Source organism: Monodon monoceros, unplaced genomic scaffold (genome assembly GCF_005190385.1).
Source record: "Monodon monoceros isolate NGI ecotype Baffin Bay Population unplaced genomic scaffold, NGI_Narwhal_1 Super_Scaffold_21, whole genome shotgun sequence".
NCBI classification, from domain to species: Eukaryota; Metazoa; Chordata; class Mammalia; order Artiodactyla; family Monodontidae; genus Monodon; species Monodon monoceros.
The window spans coordinates 169,453,837-169,475,116 of NW_021703778.1; the positions used below are offsets into that span (position 1 = coordinate 169,453,837).

Genomic DNA, 21,280 nt, shown 5'->3' on the forward strand with positions numbered 1-21,280 from the left:
AAGACGCAAACGTAGAGAATGGACTTGACATAGGGAGGGGGAAGGGTAAGCTGGGACGAAGTGAGAGAGTGGCACGGACATATATACACTACCAAATGTAAAATAGATAGCTAGTGGGAAGTAGCCACATAGCACAGGGAGATCAGCTTGGTGCTTTGTATCCACCTAGAGGGGTATGATAGGGAGGGTGGGAGGGAGACGCAAGAGGGAAGAGATACGGGGATATATGTATACATATAGCTGATTTGCTTTGTTATACAGCAGCAACTAACATAACAGTGTAAAGCAATTATACTCCAATAAAGATGTTAAAAAATAAAATAAAAAAATAAGTTTTATCCTTCAGCACTTGTCTAGATCAGTCCTACCGAAGCTTGGAGAATTAGTTTTAATATAAAGCTGATAAGGACACAGGTTGAAAGTGATAGAGTGGAAAAAAGATGAACCTTAACAGACACTAACCAAAGAAAATGGTGTGACTATATTAATATTACACAAAGTAGACTTTAAGGCAAGAATTATTAGTGAAGATAAAGGACCTTTTTAATGATAAAAGAGTCAACTGAAAAGGATGGCATAACAGTCCTAAATTTGTAGGCATCTAATATATCTTCAAAATATATAAAGCAAAAATGGACAGATCTTAAGGGAGAAATAAAGGAATCCAGAAGCCTGGTCGGAGATTCTGATCATACCTGCAAGAGACTGGAATAAGTAGACGTAGAAAATTTGAAGAGCATTATTAACCAACTTGACGTAATTTACATTTATAGAAACTACAGGCAGCCACAGTAGAATATACAGTCTTCTCAAGTGTACATTGAGCATTTAACAGAACAGACTACATGCTAGGCCACAAAGCCAATCTCAACAAATTTAAAAGGATTAAAATCATGCAGAGTTTTTCTTAGACCACAGAGGAATTAAGCCAGAAATCAGTAATAGAAGGATAACTAGAAAATCTTCAAATGTTTAGAAATTAAGCAGTATACTACTAAATAACCCATAGGACCAAAAAAAAAGAGTCACAATGTAAAACTAGAAAATATTTTGAACAGAGCAATAGTGAAACTGCAATGTAGCAAAACTTGTGGGATGCAACTAAAGCACGGCATATAGATAAATGTATAGCTAGAAATGCATAGTTTAGAAAAAGAATGATTGAAAGTCAGTGACCTAAGCTTCTATCTCAAGAAGCTAGAAAAAAACAAATTAAACCAACAAAAGTAGAAGGAAAAATTAAAAGCAAAACCAAAAATCTAATGAAATAGAAAGCAGATACACAATAGAGAAAAGCAAAATGTTGTCGTTTTTTTTGAAAAAAAGAGTCTAGATAGACCCACATATATATGGTCACTTGATTTATGACAAAGCCCCGTTGCACTCAATGGGCTAAAGATGGTCTTTTCAACAAATGATTCCAGAACAATCAGATATCATTATGAAAAAAAAAAAAAAACTTTACCCTTAGTTCACACTACACCCCCAAATTAATTAAAAATCAACCTAAATATGCAAAGTAAATCAATAAAGTGTCTAGAAGAAAATTCAGGAAAATATCTTCATTATATTGAGGGGAAAATACAGGAAAATATCTTTATGACCTTGAACGGGACACACAAAGCATTGACTGTAAAAGAAAAAAAATTAAGTTGGACTTCTTTAAATTTAAGGAGTTTTCTTTGTTAAAAGGCCCCATTAAGAGAGTGAAAGGGCAAGCTACAAACAGGGAGAATATACATACGTACACACACACATACGTACATACATACATACATACGGGCAGGGAGAAAGAGAGGGAGAGAAATGAATATGACAAAGGATTCATATGAAGAATATATACAGAACTCCTACAAATCAAAAAGAAAAAAACAGACAACCTCTTTAAAATGAGCAAAATGACTGGGACAGGAGTTTCACAAAAGAGAAAAGAGCAGTGGGACAGAAGACATGGCCAGTGAGCACGTGAAGGTTGCTCTACATCATTACTCATAAGGGAAATACAAACAAAAACGGCAATCAGAGTACTGCACGCACACCAGAAAGGCTAAAATTTAAAGGACTAAAGGCTAAAATTAAAAGGATACCAAATGTTGGTGAGGATGCAGAGCAGCTGGAGTTCCTGTTACTGCTGGCGGAGGTGTCAATCAATACAGCCTGTTTGAAAAATGGTTTGCCAGAACCTAGTAAAACTCAGTATACACCTACTCTTGGGTACCTACCCAAGAGAAATGAGTGTCTGTGTCCACTGAAAGACCTATATGAAAATATTCACAGCAGTTTTATTCCTAATACCCAACAGTTAGAAACTTTGAGAATGTCCATCAACAGGAGAATGGATAGGTTATTTATGGTATATCAAAAAATGGAATGTTATGTAGCAATCAGAAAAAAACTATATACTTATAAATGCAGTGACGCAGGTGAATCTCATAGATATTGTATTGAGTGAAAGAACACAGAAACAAAAGTGAACATACCATATGAATCCATTTCTGTGTAGTTCAAAAACAGGCGAAAGTAACTGATGGTGATACTCAGAAACGTGGACATCTCTGGGGAGGAGTGTATTAAATGAAGCTGATCCACACCCCTAAGTGGACTTGTAGTAATGCACATGCTCTAAGGAGAGTAAACAAGGGAATGGAACCATTGAGTAGGTACAGAGATTTTTAACTGTCAGCTCGTAAGTTCTGTCTGTCAGTTAATGAACACTGACCACCTCCCAAGATGGTCAAGTGACAAATAGGCCATGTGTCATCTGCACATATGTCCAAAACACGTTGCACGGACTCTCCTTTTTTAGAAGGCAGTTTAGAAGTTTCAGAGTAGATCTTTTCAAACAGAAAATATAAATGTTTAAATGGTCATGTCCATTGATCCAGAAATTCTGCTCATAGGAATGTTCACACAGACATATGCACAAGGATGTTCAGTCCAGCATTATTTATAATATTTTCATTTTACATATGAAGAAGCTAATGCCGGTAACTTTTCCAAGTTTATTCAGCTGCAAAGTAATAAGGCCAGAATTTTAATCCTGAATCGTTTGACTCAAAACCCTCTGCTCAGTCCTTGTCCCTAGTACGGTAGTTGTGTTCGGAGCAGTCGTAGACCCTTGTGGGCTATGTCTGGCTAGCAGACACAGCACTCGGTGAGCAGCCTTTATAACTCTATGCTCTAGGTGTAGATGGATCAGAAATGGTAACCCAAGAGCTGCAGTTGGAGGACAGGCCAGCCATGTGCAGCAAAGAACCCAGAGAACTTCTGGAACAGCTTTATCACACTCTCCCAATCCAATAGCCGAAAATCTCTAAAAGTAGAGAATCGATTTCTGAGGCTCTTTAGAGGTTAGAGCTAGGACCAGAGAAGGAATTATGGGAAGAAAGATTGCAGCTCGTTATGCTGGCAGTCAGAAGCAGCACAAAGTCCTAGGCTACAGGCTTGGATTCTAAATTCAGTTCTACCATTACTTACCTTGTAACCTTGGGCAAATCACTTATTCTCCCTGGGCCTCAGTTTTCCCAACTGTAGAAAGGGAGGATTGAGTTAGACATTCTGTCTGGTCTCTGAGTTCCTTACGCCACACTGTTTCTAGATTCTGGATAGGCATCCACCTCCCCCAGTTCCCGCTCCCTCTAAGTCCCCCTCCAAGAACATAGCCAACCAGAGATTTCAAATCTTAGGATTCTAAATCTCACTTCCCCAGATCATCCCCTCAAGTACCTGGAAAGATATGTGATACACTGAAGAGTCTTCTTTTATCTTGCTTCCGTATCCCTCAACCATTCTTGATATGATGTGGTTTCCAGACATTCGTCCATTTGAAACACATCCCTCTGGCTTGCTCTAGTTTGTCAATGTCCACTAAAAGTGCAGCACCAAAACCACACAAACACAGACCTCCTGGTATAGACTTAACCACGGCAGAAAGGAAGAGGGTCTTATCTCCCTCATTCTGGTCACTGTACCGCTATCATTGTGCCCTCTCCTCTGAAGAGCTGTGTTAACCACAAGTCACTGTGCTTCTTATCATGCATGTAGCCACGAAACCTCCAGCCCTTTTTCTGACGATCTAGAGCTAAACCCAGAGAGAGAGAACCACCGAGGAACCTGGGTATAGATGTTGGCCAAAACTGCAGTGTCAGTATGTAACAACTAAGAAACTGTTGTGTTTCTTTAGCTAATTTAGTACACGTGCTTCTCTCCCTCCGTCTCTCTCGCTTGCTCGCTCTTTTTTCACTATAGGACAATCCAAACCTACCTTCCACCTGGCTGAGACTTGGGGAAAAGCTCTTGTGGATATTGCCCGTATTTGCTATCCTCTGGCCTTTATCCAACAGCACAGCAGGATGGAGCAGTAAATGAGAGTTCTCATCTTAGTGCCCCAGCCAGCACACAGGGTGTCTTGGCCATGTCCCCTTGCGTCTCCGAATCTTTTCCTGAGCTCTCCTTCCTGACCGGGGGTGGGGGGGGGGTGGACAGTAGACTGAGTTATCTCCAATTCAGGTCACAAAACCCTAGAGCCTCAAAGCCAGAGGAGATCCGAGAAATCATCTTGTACCTCTCCTAAAGCAGAATCTTTCCATTGTATCACTAACAGCAGGCCATCCAGCCTTATCTAGACTCTGCTTGCATATTTCCATCTCTGAGGACCTTAATATTTCTCAGCTAACACTTGCTGGCAACCTGTGTGCTAGCAGCTGTGTTAAGTGGTTTCATATGCATAATTTCTCCCCCGCCCTTCCCTACCCCCACCCCCACCACCTCTGGCAACCATCAATCTGTTCTCTGTATCCATGAGCTTTTTTTTTTTTTTAAGATTCCACATACAAGATAGATCATACGGTTTTTGTGTTTCTCTGTCTGACTTCTTTCCCTTAGCATAATGCCCTTGAGATCCATCCATGTTGTCACAGGTGGCTAGATTTCATTCCTTTTTATGGCTGAGTAATATTCCATTGTGTATATACCACAGTTTCTTAATCTGTTCATACATCAGTGGACACTTAGGTTATTTCCATATCTTGGCTGTTGTAAATAATGCTGCCGTGAACATGGGGGTGCATATACGTTTCTGATTGAGTGTTTATATTTTCTTCGGGTAAATACCCAAAAGTGGAATTGCAGGATCATGTGATAGTTCTATTTTTAACTTTAAGGAACCTCTATACTGTTTTCTGTAGTGGCTGCACCAATTTGCATTCCCACTGACAGTGCACAAGGGTTCGTTTTTCTCCATATCCTTGCCAACACTTTATTTCTTGTCTTTTTGATAACAGCCGTTCGGACATGTGTGAGATGATATCTCCTTGTGGTTTTGACTTGCATTTCCCTGATCATTAGTAACGTTGAGCATCTTTTCTTGTACCTGTTAGCCATCTGTATGTCTGCTTTAGATAAATATCTATTCGGATCTTCTGCCCATTTCTTAATTGGATTGTTTCTTTGCTGTTGAGCAATACAGGTTCTTTGTATATTTTAGATATTAGTCCCTTATGAGATATATGTTTTGCAAACACTTTCTCCCATTCAGTAGATTGCCTTTTCATTCTGTTGATGGCTTTCTTTGCTATACAGAAGCTTTTTAGTTGGATGTAGTCCCACTTGTTTATTTTTGCTTTTGTCACTTTTGTTTTTGGTATCAGATTCAAAAAATCATCACCAAGGCCTATGTCAAGGAGCTTATCACTTATATTTTCTTCTAGGGGCTTTATGGTTTCAGGTCACAAGTATGTGGAGATTAAACAACATGCTACGAAAGTGGGTTGAAGGAGAAATCCAAAGAGAAATTTAAAAAGTACCTGGAGACAGGGCTTCCCTGGTGGCACAGTGGTTGAGAGTCCGCCTGCCGATGCAGGGGACATGGGTTCGTGCCCCGATCCGGGAAGATCCCACGTGCCGCAGAGCGGCTGGGCCCATGAGCCATGGCCGCTGAGCCTGTGCGTCCGGAGCCTGTGCTCCGCAATGGGAGAGGCCACAACAGTGAGAGGCCCGCATACCGCAAAAAAAAAAGTACCTGGAGACAAACGAAAATGGAAGTATAACATAACAGAATTTGTGGGATGTAGCAAAAGCAGTTCTGCATTCTACCGCTAAGTTCATAGCAGTCAGTGCCTACCTCAAGAAACAAAAGTCACAAACAACCTAACTTTATGCCCCAGGGAACTGGAAAAAGATTAACAAAAGAAGCCCAAAGTTAGCAGAAGGAAGGAAATGACAAAGATGAGAGCAGAAATCAATGAAATAGGACTTCCCTGGTGGCACAGTGGTTAAGAATCCACCTGCCAGTGCAGGGGACACAGGTTCGAGCCCTGATCCGGGAAGATCCCACATGCCGCGGAACAACAAAGCCTGTGCGCCACAACTACTGAGCCTGAGCTCTAGAGCCTGCGCGCCACAACTGCTGAGCCCACGTGCCCCAACTACTGAAGCCCACGCGCCTAGTGCCCGCGCTCCACCACAAGAGAAGCCACCACAGAGAGAAGCCTGCGCATTGCAATGAAGAGTAGCCCGTGCTCGCCACAACTAGAGAAAGCCCACACGCAGCAGCGAAGACCCAACGCAGCCAAGAAAGAAAGGAAGGAGGGAGGGCGGGGAAAGAAAGGAAGGAGGGAGGGCGGGGAAAGAAAGGGAGGGAGGGGAGGGAGGGAAGGAAGGAGGTGATCATTTTAAAAAAGAAGAAGAAATCAGTGAAATAGAGACTAAAAAGACAATAGAGAAGGTCAAGGAAACTAAGAGCTGAGTCTTTGAAAATGTAAACAGAACTGACAAGCCTCCAGCCAGACTCACCAAGGAAAAGAGAGCAGACTCTGTGCTCATGTTAGAATGTCCACACCACCCAAAGCAATCAACAAGATTCAACGCAATCCCTATCAAAACGCCACAGAGCTAGAACAGCAATCCTAAAATTTGTAGGAACCACAGAAGACCCCAAATGGCGGAAGCAATCTTGAGAAAGAAGGACAAAGCTGGAGGCATCACACTCCCTCATTTCAAACTATATTACTGTTATTTTAGTATAGTAATTAAAAACCTTAGTAAATAAAAAGCATGATATTGGCATAAAAACAGACACAAAAATCAATGGAACAGAATAGAGAACCCAGTAATAAACCCATCAGATGTGGTTTTATTAATTTATGACAAAGGAGTCAGGAGCATATAGTGGGGAAAGGACAGTCTCTTCAATAAATGGTGTTGAGAAAACTGAATAGCCACATGCAAAAGAATGGATAGTTGTCCTTTTAACTAATAACCCATTTATTAGTGCATTCTGAGTATTAGACGCTATGCAGAGGGCTATGGGAGGCATAAATATGAATTAGAAAAGGCTCTCGCCCTTAAGGATCTTTATATCTAGAAGCCTCCATAAGATATGTGTCACTGTGTGACCTTTGCAGTAACCCCATTAGGTCAGTAGAGCCAGGATCATTATCCCCATTTTATAACTGGCGAAACTGAGACCCAGAGAAGTGCGGTGCCGCCTAGGGTGACATGGCTGGGAGGCAGGGCCAGGACCAGGACCCAGGGAACCTGACTCCCAGCTTAGGGCTCTCATGTGGAGGTCACGACCACACTCTTTGTTAGTTAAATGAAATAACTAGTTTTCAAACCCTCAGTGTTGTATAGATCATGTTGAAAAGCTGCCGGGTCGTGCTCTCCCCTTCTGCTGACCCCATCCCCGTCCCCCTGTCCTCTTGTAGCCCCAGGGGACACAATATCCTTGCCCCACACAGCTCACTTACCTTTTATTTATTTACACGTATTTCTCTCTCTTTTCCCTTTCAGGTTGTGATCAATTATTCAATCGTGAAAGGGCTGAAGTACAATCAGGCAACGCCAACCTTCCACCAGTGGCGAGATGCCCGCCAGGTCTATGGTTTAAACTTTGCAAGTAAGGAAGAGGCGACCACGTTCTCCAATGCCATGCTGTTTGCCCTGAACATCATGAATTCCCAAGAAGGAGGTAAGCGGGGCTCTGTCTTGGCCTGGTGCCTAGACTCTCTCTCATTCTACCTCTGCCCTCCTACAGTTCTGGCTGCCTGGGTGTCCTCGCCCTGCAGCTGCGCTGAGCTGATGCTTTGTGGGTTCTCAGAGAAACGCACTGCCTGACTCTAGATTTAAAGCTATGTTAGCAATTTGAAGGAGGAGAGAATGGCATTTACATCTTTTTTGCCCTTGGTGAGATACAGATTTGTACTGTGTTCCTAAAGCCAAGTGTCCAGATGCATTTTACACTTGTCATCCTAATTTGATATTCTAGACGCACGTTTGGCGTAGATCGGAGGGAACAAGCAAAAATGTATTCTTGTATTCAATTATGCGTATGTTTAGCACACTTTTACTAAACACTTACTGAGTGTTAGAAACTGACTAGACAGAATAGGTAAGAAATGGGTAGATGGAGGCCTTTCCCTCAAGGCACTTGGTATCTTGGAGCAGACGGAGTCATGAACTGCTAACTGTAACGCATTGTGATAAATGTGCTCATAAGGTATGAGCAGGGCAGGGGCTTGGGGAACACAGAAAGGGAAATAAGGGACTGCCCATATGGGCTGCCAAGGGAGGCTTTGAGCGGGTGGTGACATTTGAGCTGGAGTTTTGAAGGGCAAAGAGGTGGGAGTGGGCATCCCAGGCAGAGGGAACAGCAAATACAAAGGCACATGGGCCTGAAAGCCCAGCACATGCTGGGAAAGAGAACGCTGCAGTGTCTCTGCAGACTGCGGTGCCGATAGGAAAGAGATTGGATGTGGAATTAGAAGGGTGGCACGGATTGCACAGTGAAAGGCTCCAAATTGGAAGACTTGGGGTGTAGACAATGGGCTGGGGGCAGCAAGTGGCGCTAGCAAAAGCTTCTATGCAGGGCAGGTAAAGCAAAGGAGCAAAAACACACATGGCTGTTCTCGGAAATTTGTAGTGTTAGCTTCAGAGGGAGGTCGCAGGCCTTCCGGGATGTTGGCATCTTGGTGGCCACAGAGACAGTCTTGCACTTTGCTGGAGATCTTACCTTGGTAGAGCGTGGTAGTGAGGAACTGGGCCTCGGGGTGCCCTGCTGGCCTTGAGTCCTGGTCATTTTTCTAGGCTTCAATTTCTTTAGCTATAAGATGGGTGATACGTGGTTGTTTCTACGTTTAAATGAAGTCGAATGTATGTTAGCAGGCTGCCTGACACATATTAATCACCCAGTGTTAGTATTTGTGGGTATCATTACTGTCACTGCTGCTGCTGCTGCTGCCAGAATTGGGGTGGGAAGTGGAGAGACATAGTACTTGGAACCTGGAGGGAGATGGCTTTTCAATATCTATTGTGCCTGACAGGTTGGAGCTTTGGGACCCAATTTAAACCCTAGGAGAATTTTTTTAAGAAAATAAAGAACACGTTTTGAGTATGCTTCCCGCAGGTCGTACATAGAACCGGTACTTGTAGAGTTCTGTCCCCACTGTGAAAAGGCCCCAGGGTTTGTGGATTTTCTGCTGAGAGCTGGGGGTGCGCAGCGAGGAACCACAGCGGTGTGAGTGATGAGTGCAGGGCCTGCCTGCAACATTGTAGGCGCCAAATAACCGCGTAGTCAGCTGTCTTTTTTTCCACCCAAAAGCCTTGAGCTTCGTGGTGGAGTGAGCTGCGTTTAAGGTTTCCGATCCGAGCTGCCTCACTTGCCCCGGGATGTAGGAGTTAAGCTTTATTTTATCTGTACATACAGATACATTAAGGGGGGGGGGGGGAAAGGTTTTATTTTATTCAGATGACTGACGCAAAGCAACTACTGGTTATTTTTTTAACTTCACCATAGAATCACAAGGAAATCAGCTAATCCAGCCCTCATTTTCAGATAGGAATCGTGTGACCTAGTATGAAGAAATAACTTCCCGGTGCCAGGTAGTAACTCAGATTCAGAACCCCGACCTCCTGCGTCTCCTCTGGGTTGAACAGGTGTCTTTGTTGGGGTAGGGGGTGGATGTGTGCTCACAAGGTGACAGTGGCCTGACTTGAAACTTTCATCATGAATAGTAGTCACCCATCCCGGTTCCACGGCCTTTGGTGGAGGGGAGACCGTGGGGCCGCTGAGGAGGAAGCGTTTTCTTCACCTGGGGTGTACCGCACTGTACCGTACAGAAACCTGAAGTGTGAGCTCGATGAGCTTGTACAAATGCATATGCAGAACCCCTGCCAGGCCCTGACAGGGACCAAATCCCTCCACCCCCTCCCAGGAAAACCAGGATGTCAGGTTCTGAGACAGCAGAGCACTCTTACCTGTGTTCGAACTTCGTGTAAATGGATCATATAGTGTGTACGTCGGGGCCTGATTTCTGTCCCTCGACGTTACGTCTGAGAGACTCGCCCCTGGACCCATGTGTCTCTGCAGCCGGCTCTGTCACTGTGGAGTGCCACTCCATGATATGGCTATGCCACCCTGACCTGTAGTTTGGGCCTCAGAGTGCGGGCAGGGCACAGGCAGCCTCTCCACCAGCTACCACAGGAGGCCTCTGCTGCAGGATAATAGTGAGGCTTCTATCAAATCCCCTCTGTATTGGCAAACTGTGTTCTACCCTCCTCGGCGGGAGGCGGTTTGCGGTGCAGTGGACCCTTGAACCAACACGGCTTTGAACCAAGTGGTCCACTGACAGTGGTTTCTTTTCCGTGAATGCGTCTCCGGCCCTACATGATCTGCAGTTGGTCGCAACTGCAGGTGCAGAGCCGTGGACGTGGAGGCCAGCTGTGCAGTTACACGCAGGTTTTCACCCATGCAGACTCAGAACCCGACCGCCACGTTGTTCAGGGGTCAAGTGTAGTGAGAAAAGCGTGTGTTCAGAGGCAGTGAGATCTTATACTAAGTCTTTGCTGTGCCACCTGTGGCCTTGGGGTAATAAACCCTACTTCCTAGGGTTGTCATGAGGGTTACGTTTAAAATGTTTATAGAGTACTTAGCGTATAGTGCCTGGTATGGAATAAGAGCGTGAATAATACTGGTTCTTTCCCCTTTGGTCCTGTTGAATTTGCTTATCTTCTGTAGACTTCAGCATCCTTATTTGTAAAATGGGGTCATAAGTCCCTCTTCCAGAGTTGCGGAGAGGATTCAGTTGCCCGGCATGGGGCCTGGCACCTCCTAAGTGCCCGCCTCTGCTCCCTCCTCTCCTCACTGGCATGTCCTGTTCTGTGCTAGGCATCTGGGGCTCGGGCCATCAGATCGTGGACTTCCTGAGACTCAGGGTCTCATCAGCATGTCCCACCTCCCCCTCATGCGTGAGCGACACTAGTGTGGCCTCCTGGGGTCCAACAAACCTGGCAGACACAAGATGCTTAGATACAAACCTGAAAGCAAAGGAGAGCAAATCGTGGCCGCCCGGTCTTCACACCCCTTTCTCTTACCTGATTCTCACCACAGCCCTGGGAAGTGAGTCCCCACACAACATGGCTGGGTTAGGAGGCCGGGGCTCAAGAGGGGAAGGGGCTTCCCTGGATGTACACCCAGGACTTGACCCACTCTCGCAGTTTGCATCCTCTGTGTGCTGAGGACAGGTCACGACTCTGTTCTTTCTTTGTTCCTTCCTGCCCGTTACCCTGGTGAAACCCATCGTTCAGCCAGAGTTCTTGACAATATTCTGGAGAAAGAACGGGTGCAACAGAGTAATGTTCTCGCTGCCTGACTTCTACGTGCAAGAGAGGAGAGAGTCAGACCCTTGAGAGATCTGTTTTGCTGGACTTGTTCCTTGGTACCCACAAAACCTGTCTTTTTATGCCAGTGAGTTTTGGATACTCATTCTTCAACTTCAGGCCCAACCTAGGGAACCTAAAGCCAATTTAGCAAGTCAAATCAACAAATTAAATAATGGTCCTGTTGCCTGGTGCTTTCGGTTCCCTGGGTAGGGACAGGAGTGCAGAGCTGGCTCAGGGTTCTCTTGGGACCCACAAGGCTCTGGGTTCAGGGGTTATCTCGGTGGATAGGGGGACAGTCAGCCCCTGGGTTCTTGGGGCTTTTTCTATAGAAATCGGCACCTGGAGGTAGTTTGGGGTGTGGGGAGGAGCCGTCTGTCTCCGAATGCGCAGCCGTCTTCTGCGTGAAGGAGGAGTGCCGACATTGGCGGAAACGGGGCCTCCCTGTGGGTACCGCTCCGTGACGAGGTGTGATGGCCGCGGCTGGTGTGTGTGCTTAGGGGGACTCAGAGTGGGGCTTCTGTGGTCTAGTTGGATGGCAGAGATAATGACTGTAGTAATAATAACATCTAGGCTTCCTCTGCAAAGCCCAGGATTTTTGTTTCTTACCAGGATCTTCTCCCACGTGCCCCTTCCCTGCCCTTCTTGAGGGAAGGGGCTCCCACTAACCAGGCAGCCCCACAGGTAGGCCTCAGCTGGCTGAGAAAGGACTTCTTATACTCTAAAGAGCCTATAATTTGGCTTTTATTTCCCACAGGTTGTCAGGCCAGCTACTGTTAGACACATTTATTCAGATGGGGGCTTGGGGTTAAAAGAGGTGACATGTCTGCCAGAATCTTCCAGTGGAACTGAGACTCAATTTTAGGGCTCCTGCTTTGAAATCCAGTGTTTTTTCTACAACTCTGCAGTGCCTCAGTAGGTCAGAGGGGAGGGTCAGCCAGCCTTGGGCCCAGCCTGAGCCCACAGCTCCGGGTGGGCTTCTTGCTCTGGGGATCACAGGGGCTTGGTCAGGGCAGTGAGCATGGCTCATGGCACGTTACAGCTGCTACAGAAAGAGGACCGAGGACGCGGGCCTCGGTGCCGGCAGGTCTGCACCGTCTCAGCTCCCACACCACTGATGCACGTACCTGGACTCCCTGCGGCTGCTGTCCTCAGTGGGCGCGCACCACCGTCTGGTAAAGCCGCCAGCTGTCAGGCAGGGCAGCAGTGTTTACAGGCTATACTTGGCCACCCGGCCCAGCTCAGCTTCCCTCCCCGCTGCAGTTCATTCTCTTAGCAGACTTCAGTTCACAGTTTAGTGGCCTTATAAAGGCAACTGCTTCTATATGCTTCCGTGTGAGCCTGCCTCTGACCTTAAACAGGTCATTTCTCTGGGGGCCCCAGTCTTCCCGTCTCTGAAAGGAGGGATACAGACTTAATCAAGCTCTCTACAGGTCCTTCTAGCCCTAACGGTTTAGGTTTTATGTATATTGTCTGGACAGAGTGAATGCTAGTTCACTGCTTACAGATGTGGTCACTGTGGCCGATGCTAGAAGCAGGAAAAGCCCTGTGTAGAAACGAGACGGAAGAATGTCCTTCTTTACTTCCCGAAGGACCTAGCACGTCCGGGAGGCAGCATCCCTCATCGTCCGTAGTCCTTGTTTATAACTGAAAAATAGAAAATACAGACCAGCAAACAAAAAATTACCTCCGATCCTAAAACCCAGAGATGACTGCTGTTAACGCTTACGTAGCCTTCCAGAGTTTTCTGTGTTCGCATATGACTGAAGAGCTATTCCCCGGAAATAGCCTGTATGTACTGTCTTGTAAGCTTTTCTCACTTGGCACTATGGTACGCATGTCCTTCTGTGCCAAGGAAGTCGGATCTCCTCACCATTTAAGTGGCCAGAGTGTTGCGCTGAGTACCATATAGAGATGTTACTACAATTTAACCAGCCTTCGGCTTGTAAGTAAGTTGTCCCCATTTTGCACTACTATATTCGTGTAACAGAGGGCTGTTACAGGCTCTCAGGCTCTCTTGTATGTTTATATGTTAATTTGTATGTATGCTTTGCGTCTCATGTTCATCTTTACACACTTGTCCGATTATATCTTGGGATATTTCTGAGTCAAACAATACATACATTTCTAAAGCTTTGACGTATCTTACTGAATACACCTTCCGGAATGGGAGTACTGGTTTGTACTGTGTCCAGCCCAGTCGATGGTCACCCACTGCTGAGCCTGCACCAGGACCAGGCCTTAGTACTCCTATAATCTTAGCAAACACAAGAGAAGGGAAAACGTATCATATGCTAATTTGAGATTTCATTTTTCCCATTATTTTCAGGAGTAGCTTTAATTAAGTGCAGTACCACGCGCAGGGCTGCAAACCTCCTGCGCCTTTAGTCACGTCTGCATAATTTCCCACTCCCGAGGCAGGTGCGCCCTCCAATGACCAAGAGATCTTTTATTTCCTTTGGCAAATGAGTGGAGGCAGTCTGATGTCATGTAGTGTGTTTCAGGCTCACGACAGATAATAAATACACACCTCCCTCACCCGGCTGCTGTGGAGTCGTGTTACTTCATCTGTATCTTAGGAGTCGTTGTTATTCATGCTCGGCTGCATAGGCGTAGAAGAAAACATTCACTTTCATTCTCTTTCATTCCCTGGAACTTTACTTCTGCTGGAGGAACTTCTTTCTGTTTAGAATCTAGAATCATGTCAGTAGGTCAGAGAGATTCCTTGGCTGTTCCTTCATCTGGCTTCTTAAAGCAGGGAGGGGGTCTAGGAGTTAGAAGACCTAGCTGTTTCAAGCTCTCAGGTGTCTGGGTGCCTGTCTGAGAAAGCGTTTCCCTGAATGATTCACTCGGTAACGTGAAAAAGAAGAATGGCTCTTTTGTTGGAAAAGCAAATGTGTAGATAAATAATTCCCTCATTGACCTATATTTAGAAATAAATTTAAAGATGGGAAGGATCTTAGAAATACTTAGCCAAGTTTTTTTTCCAAAAAACTGGAGGGCTTTCCTGGTGGCGCAGTGGTTGAGAGTCCGCCTGCCGATGCAGGGGACACAAGTTCGTGCCCCGGTCCGGGAAGATCCGCGGAGCGGCTGGGCCCGTGGGCCATGACCGCTGAGCCTGCGCGTCCGGAGCCTGTGCTCTGCAACGGGAGAGGCCAGAACAGAAAAAAACTGGAGTTTTTTTGTTTTTTTGTTTTGCTGTTTGGAGCTACTTCTCTGGTTGAAGGGGGAGGACAGAGAGGAGCTGGCCTCCCCGAGGGCTCTGTGGCAGCTCCGGAGAGGACAGACCTCGGCGGGTCGTGCCAGCACCCGGCCCGTGCGCCTGCTGCCGCACCCCACGGCCTCCCATCTCGGGCAGCTACAGCCAGCACCCTCGGCCCTGCACATCCCCTCTGCCGGGGTACTTATGTGTTTTACTCACAACACCTCTGTGGGGTCTGCTTCCCTGCCACCTTACTGGTTCTACTGGTGGTAGGACCGGTGTAGCCTTAGTCACCAGCCATTTTCCAGTAACAGAGCCGGAGAGGCACACAGGGAGCTCAGGAAATGCGTGTGAGAAGCAGCAGCCTTTTTGACCTCCTGAATCTCAGGAGCCCAAGTTCTGTTCTTCTGGGCTAGGACTCAGGAGGTCTGGCTCCGGTCGCAGCTCTGCTCCTCACGTGTGCCCTCGATCGGTGCAGTGACCTCCATGGGCCTCAGTTTCCTCGTCTGAAACATGCAGTGCTGGTTGTCCTCCAAGGTCCCCCCAGGCCAGAGGCCCTCAGAGCCCTTTGTGTGTGGTGCCCCGTCGGCTCCGCGGAGGAAGAGGCCATGGTGGCCCGGAGGTTAGCAGACCTGGGTGCTGCTCGCCTGCATGCAGCCTGGGCAAATCACCTCCCTTTTCTGTGCCTCGGTTTCTCCATCTGTAAGATGGGCAGATTCTGAGGCGTTCAGCGCAGCACGGCACATGAAAGGCTGTGATGGTGACCAGCCAAGCCCCGTCCAACTAAGGCAGAGGCTCCCCCAGCACAGCGTCTGGGTTCCCTGGGAAGCTCCGCCCTCGGTGGGAAGAGCCTGGCCCGGAGGTCGGGCATCTGGTTGTTGGCCAGCTCGGCCGCCGCCATGCCTGTGGCTTCAGGCGTGTCTCCTCTGCTGTGCGGGCGTCGGTGCTTAGGCTGGACTAGTCAGGTGGTTCTAGTGGGGACAGTGTGGGAGCGGAGAGGAGGCGTTTGGTGGCCGGTGGACAGAGAGCCAGGAGCGCTGGACGCATCACAGTGTGCTGGGCAGCCCCGCGTGATCCTGTACTGTCCTGCGTGTCCCACCAGACACGTGGAAGCAAGGAACTTAATTATCTGAGACAGAACTTTACTGTGTTGCAAGCAAAAGCACTCCTTTTTTTTTTTTTTAATTAAGTTATTTATTTATGTTTGGCTGCATCGGGTCTTCATTGCTGCACTTTCTCTAGTTGCAGCGAGCGGGGGCTACTCTTCGTTGCAGTGCACGGGCTTCTCATCGCAGTGGCTTCTCTTGTTGCAGAGCACAGGCTGTAGGTGTGCAGACTTCTGTAGTCGTGGCACGTGGGCTCAGTAGCTGTGGCTCGCAGGCTCTAGAGCACAGGCTCAGTAGTTGTGGCCCACGGGCTTAGTTGCTCCATGGCATGTGGGATCTTCCCAGACCAGGGCTCAAACCCGTGTCCCCTGCATTGGCAGGCGGGTTCTTAACCACTGCGCCACCAGGGAAGCCCCTCCTTTTTTTTTTTAATACCAGTTTTAGTATGTGCTGAATTTTCTAGGAATGCAACCGCCACGTGCTTCAAAAGAAAATTGTGCTTTAGTTTGTTTGTAACTTTACCAAGAATTGTTTTCTCTTTTGGAAAATCTCATCTCCAGCGTACTTGCTGGTGAGATACACACACAGCACCGCATTATTGAAACCGCTTGTGTCAGTAGTGGTCACTGAGCCTGGGGGTGGTGCCAGCACCTGACTGATGATGTCTCCTACTGTAGTTGTCTGAGCTTTTACGTGGTGCAGTGTTGTCTTATTATTGGTTACTTCTCTCTCCTCTCCTTTATTATTTTTTTCTAATTTATGTAGGTAGGTTATATAATCTTTAAATTTCACTTCAGTATAATACAGGGAGTGTTATAAAATGTTTGTAATAAAAAGGGGCCATTGAGTCTGCAAGGAAGGGCTAGAAGTTGTGTAAAAACAAGACGAGTTCCATCTTCGTCACGTCTGGTATCTCCTTGGATCGTCACCTAACAGTGCCGGCTGGATAAGGGAGGCTGGGATCTGAACACTGTTCCTCTTCTCCTCCAGAGACAAGCAAGAGAGGCAGCGGGGCCCCCGGGAGGCGGGGGGTGGGCGGGGAATGTACATTTTGGAGCCAGAGTACCGCGGTGTGAAGGAGAGCCACGCGTTCCTCCCGCCTCTCCTCCGAGCACGCCTGTGCTCCGGCACCGCGTCCCTCCGACAGCGCACCAAGCTGTCCAGACACTGCCTGCAGGCAGCATCCCACAGGCTACGGGCTTAGCCCCAAAAGACCGCCCCCACCCCCTTCAGGAGCCAGTCACCTGTGCTTCTGACCAACAGGCCATGAGTCAGAGGGGCCTGTGACCTCCTCAGGTTCAATTAATTTGCTAGAGTGGCTTGCAGAACTCAGAGAAATGTCTGACTTACTGGATTACCGACCAGTGTATTAGAAAAGGATGGAACTCTGGAACAGCCAGATGGACGAGATGCACGGGGCAAGGCGTGTGGGACGGGCCCAGAGCTTCTGTGCCCTCTCTAGGCAGCACCCTCCCCAGCCTCCACATGTTCACCAACCCAAGATCTCTGAGCCCCATCCTTTTGGGTTTTTTATGGGGGTTTCATTACCTAGGCCACAGGTGATTGAACCCAATCTCTAGCCAGTCTGCCCTCCGTAGAGGTTGAGGGCGTGGGGACTGAAAGTTCCAGCCCTCTAATCAAAAGTCACTGCATTAACATCAACTCAAGGGTGGTTGAAAGGGCCTGTTAGAATACACCCATTTCACCTCCATGCTCTGAAGCTGTTTCAGGAATTGAGAAGAAGACTAAATGTTATCACGAAAGATGCCCCTTTGGCTCCTATTTAGGAAATTACAAGGGTTTTAGGAGCTATATGCCGGGAACAGTGTACGAAGACCAAATATACATTTCTTATTATAAATCACAGTATCACCCTTGGGTTCAAATTTCTGCTACTCACAAACAGTGTGACCCTGACGAGTCACTTCGTCTATAAAATGGATATAATAATACCACTGATGGCTGGAGGATCACCCCACACAATTCCTGTGTGACACCTGTACCTGTAGGTGTCCGGTAAATAAAGCTTGTTTCCTCCAGGCCTCTGCTCTGCCCCCCTCACAGGCACTGCTGTTCCTTGTCAGCAGATGAGCGCTCTTTCATTAAACTAGGTTCTCTCAGAACTTCCCGCAGTCACTGTCTAGTTGTCTTTCCTTGTTCCTGAAGGGTAGGGCCCAGGTGGCACCGGATGCGAGGCCCCAGGCTGATGGCCTCCAGCCCTCTGGCGGGAGTGGGCTTTTGAGAATAATCTTCCCCCTCCAAGCCTCCACAGGTGTGGAGGACAGATGGTGGAGGCCCGGCCAGCACTGATGTGGGACCAGAGAAGGGCTTAGACGTCAGGGCGCTGGGCTTCCCTTTTGCAGCTGGGACCCGGTGAGGGGAGGGACTTGTGCAGGTTGCACAGCACATCGGGGCGGAGCTGGCGCCTGCACCCAAGCCTCCTCCCGCTGTCCCACATCACACCCATTCCTTCCTAAAGAAGGATTTTCCCTGGGACCCAGACCCAGGGTGGGGCTAGGAAGAGAGCTGTGGAGCCTGGAAGGCGGGGCTCGGGAGGGCTTGAGAGCTTGGCTTGTCTGTGTTCTCTCCAGTGACATCCAGTCCACCCTCCCAGTGGGCAGAGTCATGCTGTCCTGTAGCTCACTCAGAGTGGGAAGACCCCAGACCAAAACTGAGGGTCCCCTCCTCCATTCCCGCTAAGACCTCAAGAAACTCTTCAAATCCGAAGATGCGGCGACCCTCAACTCATCCCAGAGTCATAGACGCTCCCAGTAGGTCACCAGCAGTGATGAGGGGAGGGGGCCAATGTCATGTGCATGTGACCGAGCCTGAGTGTGCCGGGGAGAGTGGAAGAGACGGCCCAGAGGGCCCCCCACGGCATGTTGGGCCTTCCGCACAGACTGCCTGGGGCCCAAGAATGCTTCAAGCAGGAGACCATTAAAGCCAGCACTGGAGGCGGGAGTCCGTTTCCCCAGAACCTTAGGGCTTCTGGAGCCCCCGGAGGGGTGCTGCGAGGACCCATGTCCCAGTGCCTGGGCTTCTAGGGCAGGACCATGAAGTTGCATTCACAGGGGAGAGGCCAGGAGCAGCCCTGCTGCTGTAGGCTGTCAGACCTTGGGCAGGACTCCTCCCAGCCTCAGCTTCTTCATCTGTAAAATGGGGTGGTCATGCCTACCTCAGATGAGATCATGGGTGTACAGCAAAGCATGGTGCTGGTGGCAGGAGTTTTGAAGACTGGCTGGCTTGTCATGAGCAGGAGGCAACACCTCAGAGCATCCAGGCTCCGCGTGGGAGTGTGACTTTCCTTTAAAGGCCTTGGGCTCAGGATTAGATGCAGGAATGCCTCAGAATGTTAAAGCCTGATGCTGGCGCTGGGCAGGGAGGGGAACAGGGGCTTGCCTGGTCAAAGGCAACTTTGCTTACAGTTTGGGGGTTGAATGCAGTGAATTTCAAACTGTCTATGTTGTGGAGTTCCAGGGGTTCACCAGGCATGTCCTACCCTCACCCTGATGACAACCAGAATAGTTCCACTTTATCTTTTGGGACTCTGCAAAAAAGGAAAAGGAGCACCTGGTAGCTTGGTGCAAATCCACATGGGATGAGTTAAAGCACGTCTCTCAGAACATAGCGGTGTGGCCCTTTGTTACCTGGTATGCTTGTGATAACATCATTCGTTGGTGCGTTTCCAGCTGGTGCTGGTGATGAATGTTCCCCCAGTCTTTCCAATGTCCTTAACTGCTGCAGCGTCAGCTCCCACAGGAGGGCGCCCAGGCCAGGTGCCTCTCCTGAAGAGTGAGGCCCGGAGCCGTTTCCTCTCACTGCCCCACCTCCCGGCTTCGTAGAGCCGGGGCTGGATTCTGCTTTTCATAAACCTCTTTTCTTCTTAAAATTACCTGCTTTTTTCTCCTAAGGAAAAAAGCTGTTTTCACCTCCCTCCTGCGGAGGCCGTGGGCACTTTCTATCCCCGACAAAGGGTCACTGAGGACACCCGCTCCCTGAGGCTCCGTGTCATCTCCTGCCTGCCCCCTGGTGGCCGCTTCCTGCGCACCAGCCCCCGGGGCGTCCTACCACCTGCACCCACGGTGACTCACCAGGGCACCTTCCCCAGAGCCCCCCCACCCCCAGCGTGCCCTCCTGTCCCCACTCTTCGGAGCCCCACTCCTTCTGCGGGACCCTGGCTCTGCAGACAAAGCCGTTTCCGGCCACCGTGGCAGGGTGCCCCGCTCCTTCCCCGCACTCCCACGGTGCTTCATTTACACCTCCATCACGGGGGTTAATGCCACCTAGCATGTCGTATTGTTCTCAGCATGTACGTTCGGTCAGGCTGGGAAGTCAGAAAATGTCCTGTTTGTCTCTGGACCCTCAAAAACCAGCACACTGTCTAACTGACAAGCTCTGGCTACATCCATACAGGTGAGGGGGGGCAAACCAAGACCCGGGGACTTGCCGGTCTTGAGACCTCCAGCCCCATATTGCGATTGCACTGGATGGTCTATCCTGACGCGGGCGTGCACTGGGCCCGACCCCAGACCCCAGCCTCATGTGTGTTGTCCTCGTGCTTCGTGCTTGGGCTACGAACCGCAAGGCACCCTCCCCTCCCCTCCCCTCCCCTCCAGGGGCCTCCTCCTGCCTCTCAGCACATGGTCATCCACTTGGTTTGAGCTCGCTATTTGCTCATCTAGACTGTGAGCCCGTCGAGGGCAGGAGCCCCAAAGAAGGGCCAACACGACCCAGGTGTTTGGACAGTAGGTGAGCTCGCTGGTGCGGTCACACATCTGTCTGTCTGTCTGTCCCTCACGTGGCCTGATGCTTCCTGCCGTCACGCCATCCTCTGCAGACCAAGACGACGTTCCTGGACCAGCACCACTTTTGGAACTGGGCGCAAGGCGAGGGGTGCTATCTGTGATTGAGGGACATGGCACATAGAATTGTCTCACACAGAAATCGCACCCGTCACCTTGGCCCGCCTAGCAGCACCCTGAACCGAGGAATACGCCTTCCCCAGCCAGCAGCCGTGTTCTCACCGACCTCCAGCTCTTTGTGGCCCTGGGGTACACGTGTATCGGACGTGGAGTCAGGCAAGTCTGGGTTCGTGCACTGCTCGTGCCAAGGGTGTGCCCTCAGGCAAGTCACTTTAGATTTCTGAGACTCAGTTTCTCCATCTGTACAATGGGTTTACTACACCTACCTCACAGGGTTGTTGTGAGGATAACATGAGATGATGTTTGTGCAAGTTTTTTGTCACCTGTAAATTACTATAACAATTTGAAGTTGCTTTTTTTTTTTTTTTTTTTTTTTTTTTTTTTTTTTTTTTTTT

The 21,280-nt window shown here is 48.6% G+C and overlaps 1 protein-coding gene across 9 annotated transcripts in view; it reads left to right on the plus strand.

Moving 5' to 3' along the window:
- The window catches only part of EVL (Enah/Vasp-like), a 165,158-nt gene that overhangs the window by 105,712 nt on the left and 38,166 nt on the right, over positions 1–21,280 (plus strand). For all 9 annotated transcript variants that reach the window (XM_029237762.1, XM_029237759.1, XM_029237763.1 and 6 more), the window contains one exon: positions 7,792–7,969. In XM_029237762.1, coding sequence (XP_029093595.1) covers positions 7,792–7,969 — 178 coding nt within the window. The remainder of the gene's footprint in view (positions 1–7,791; positions 7,970–21,280) is intronic.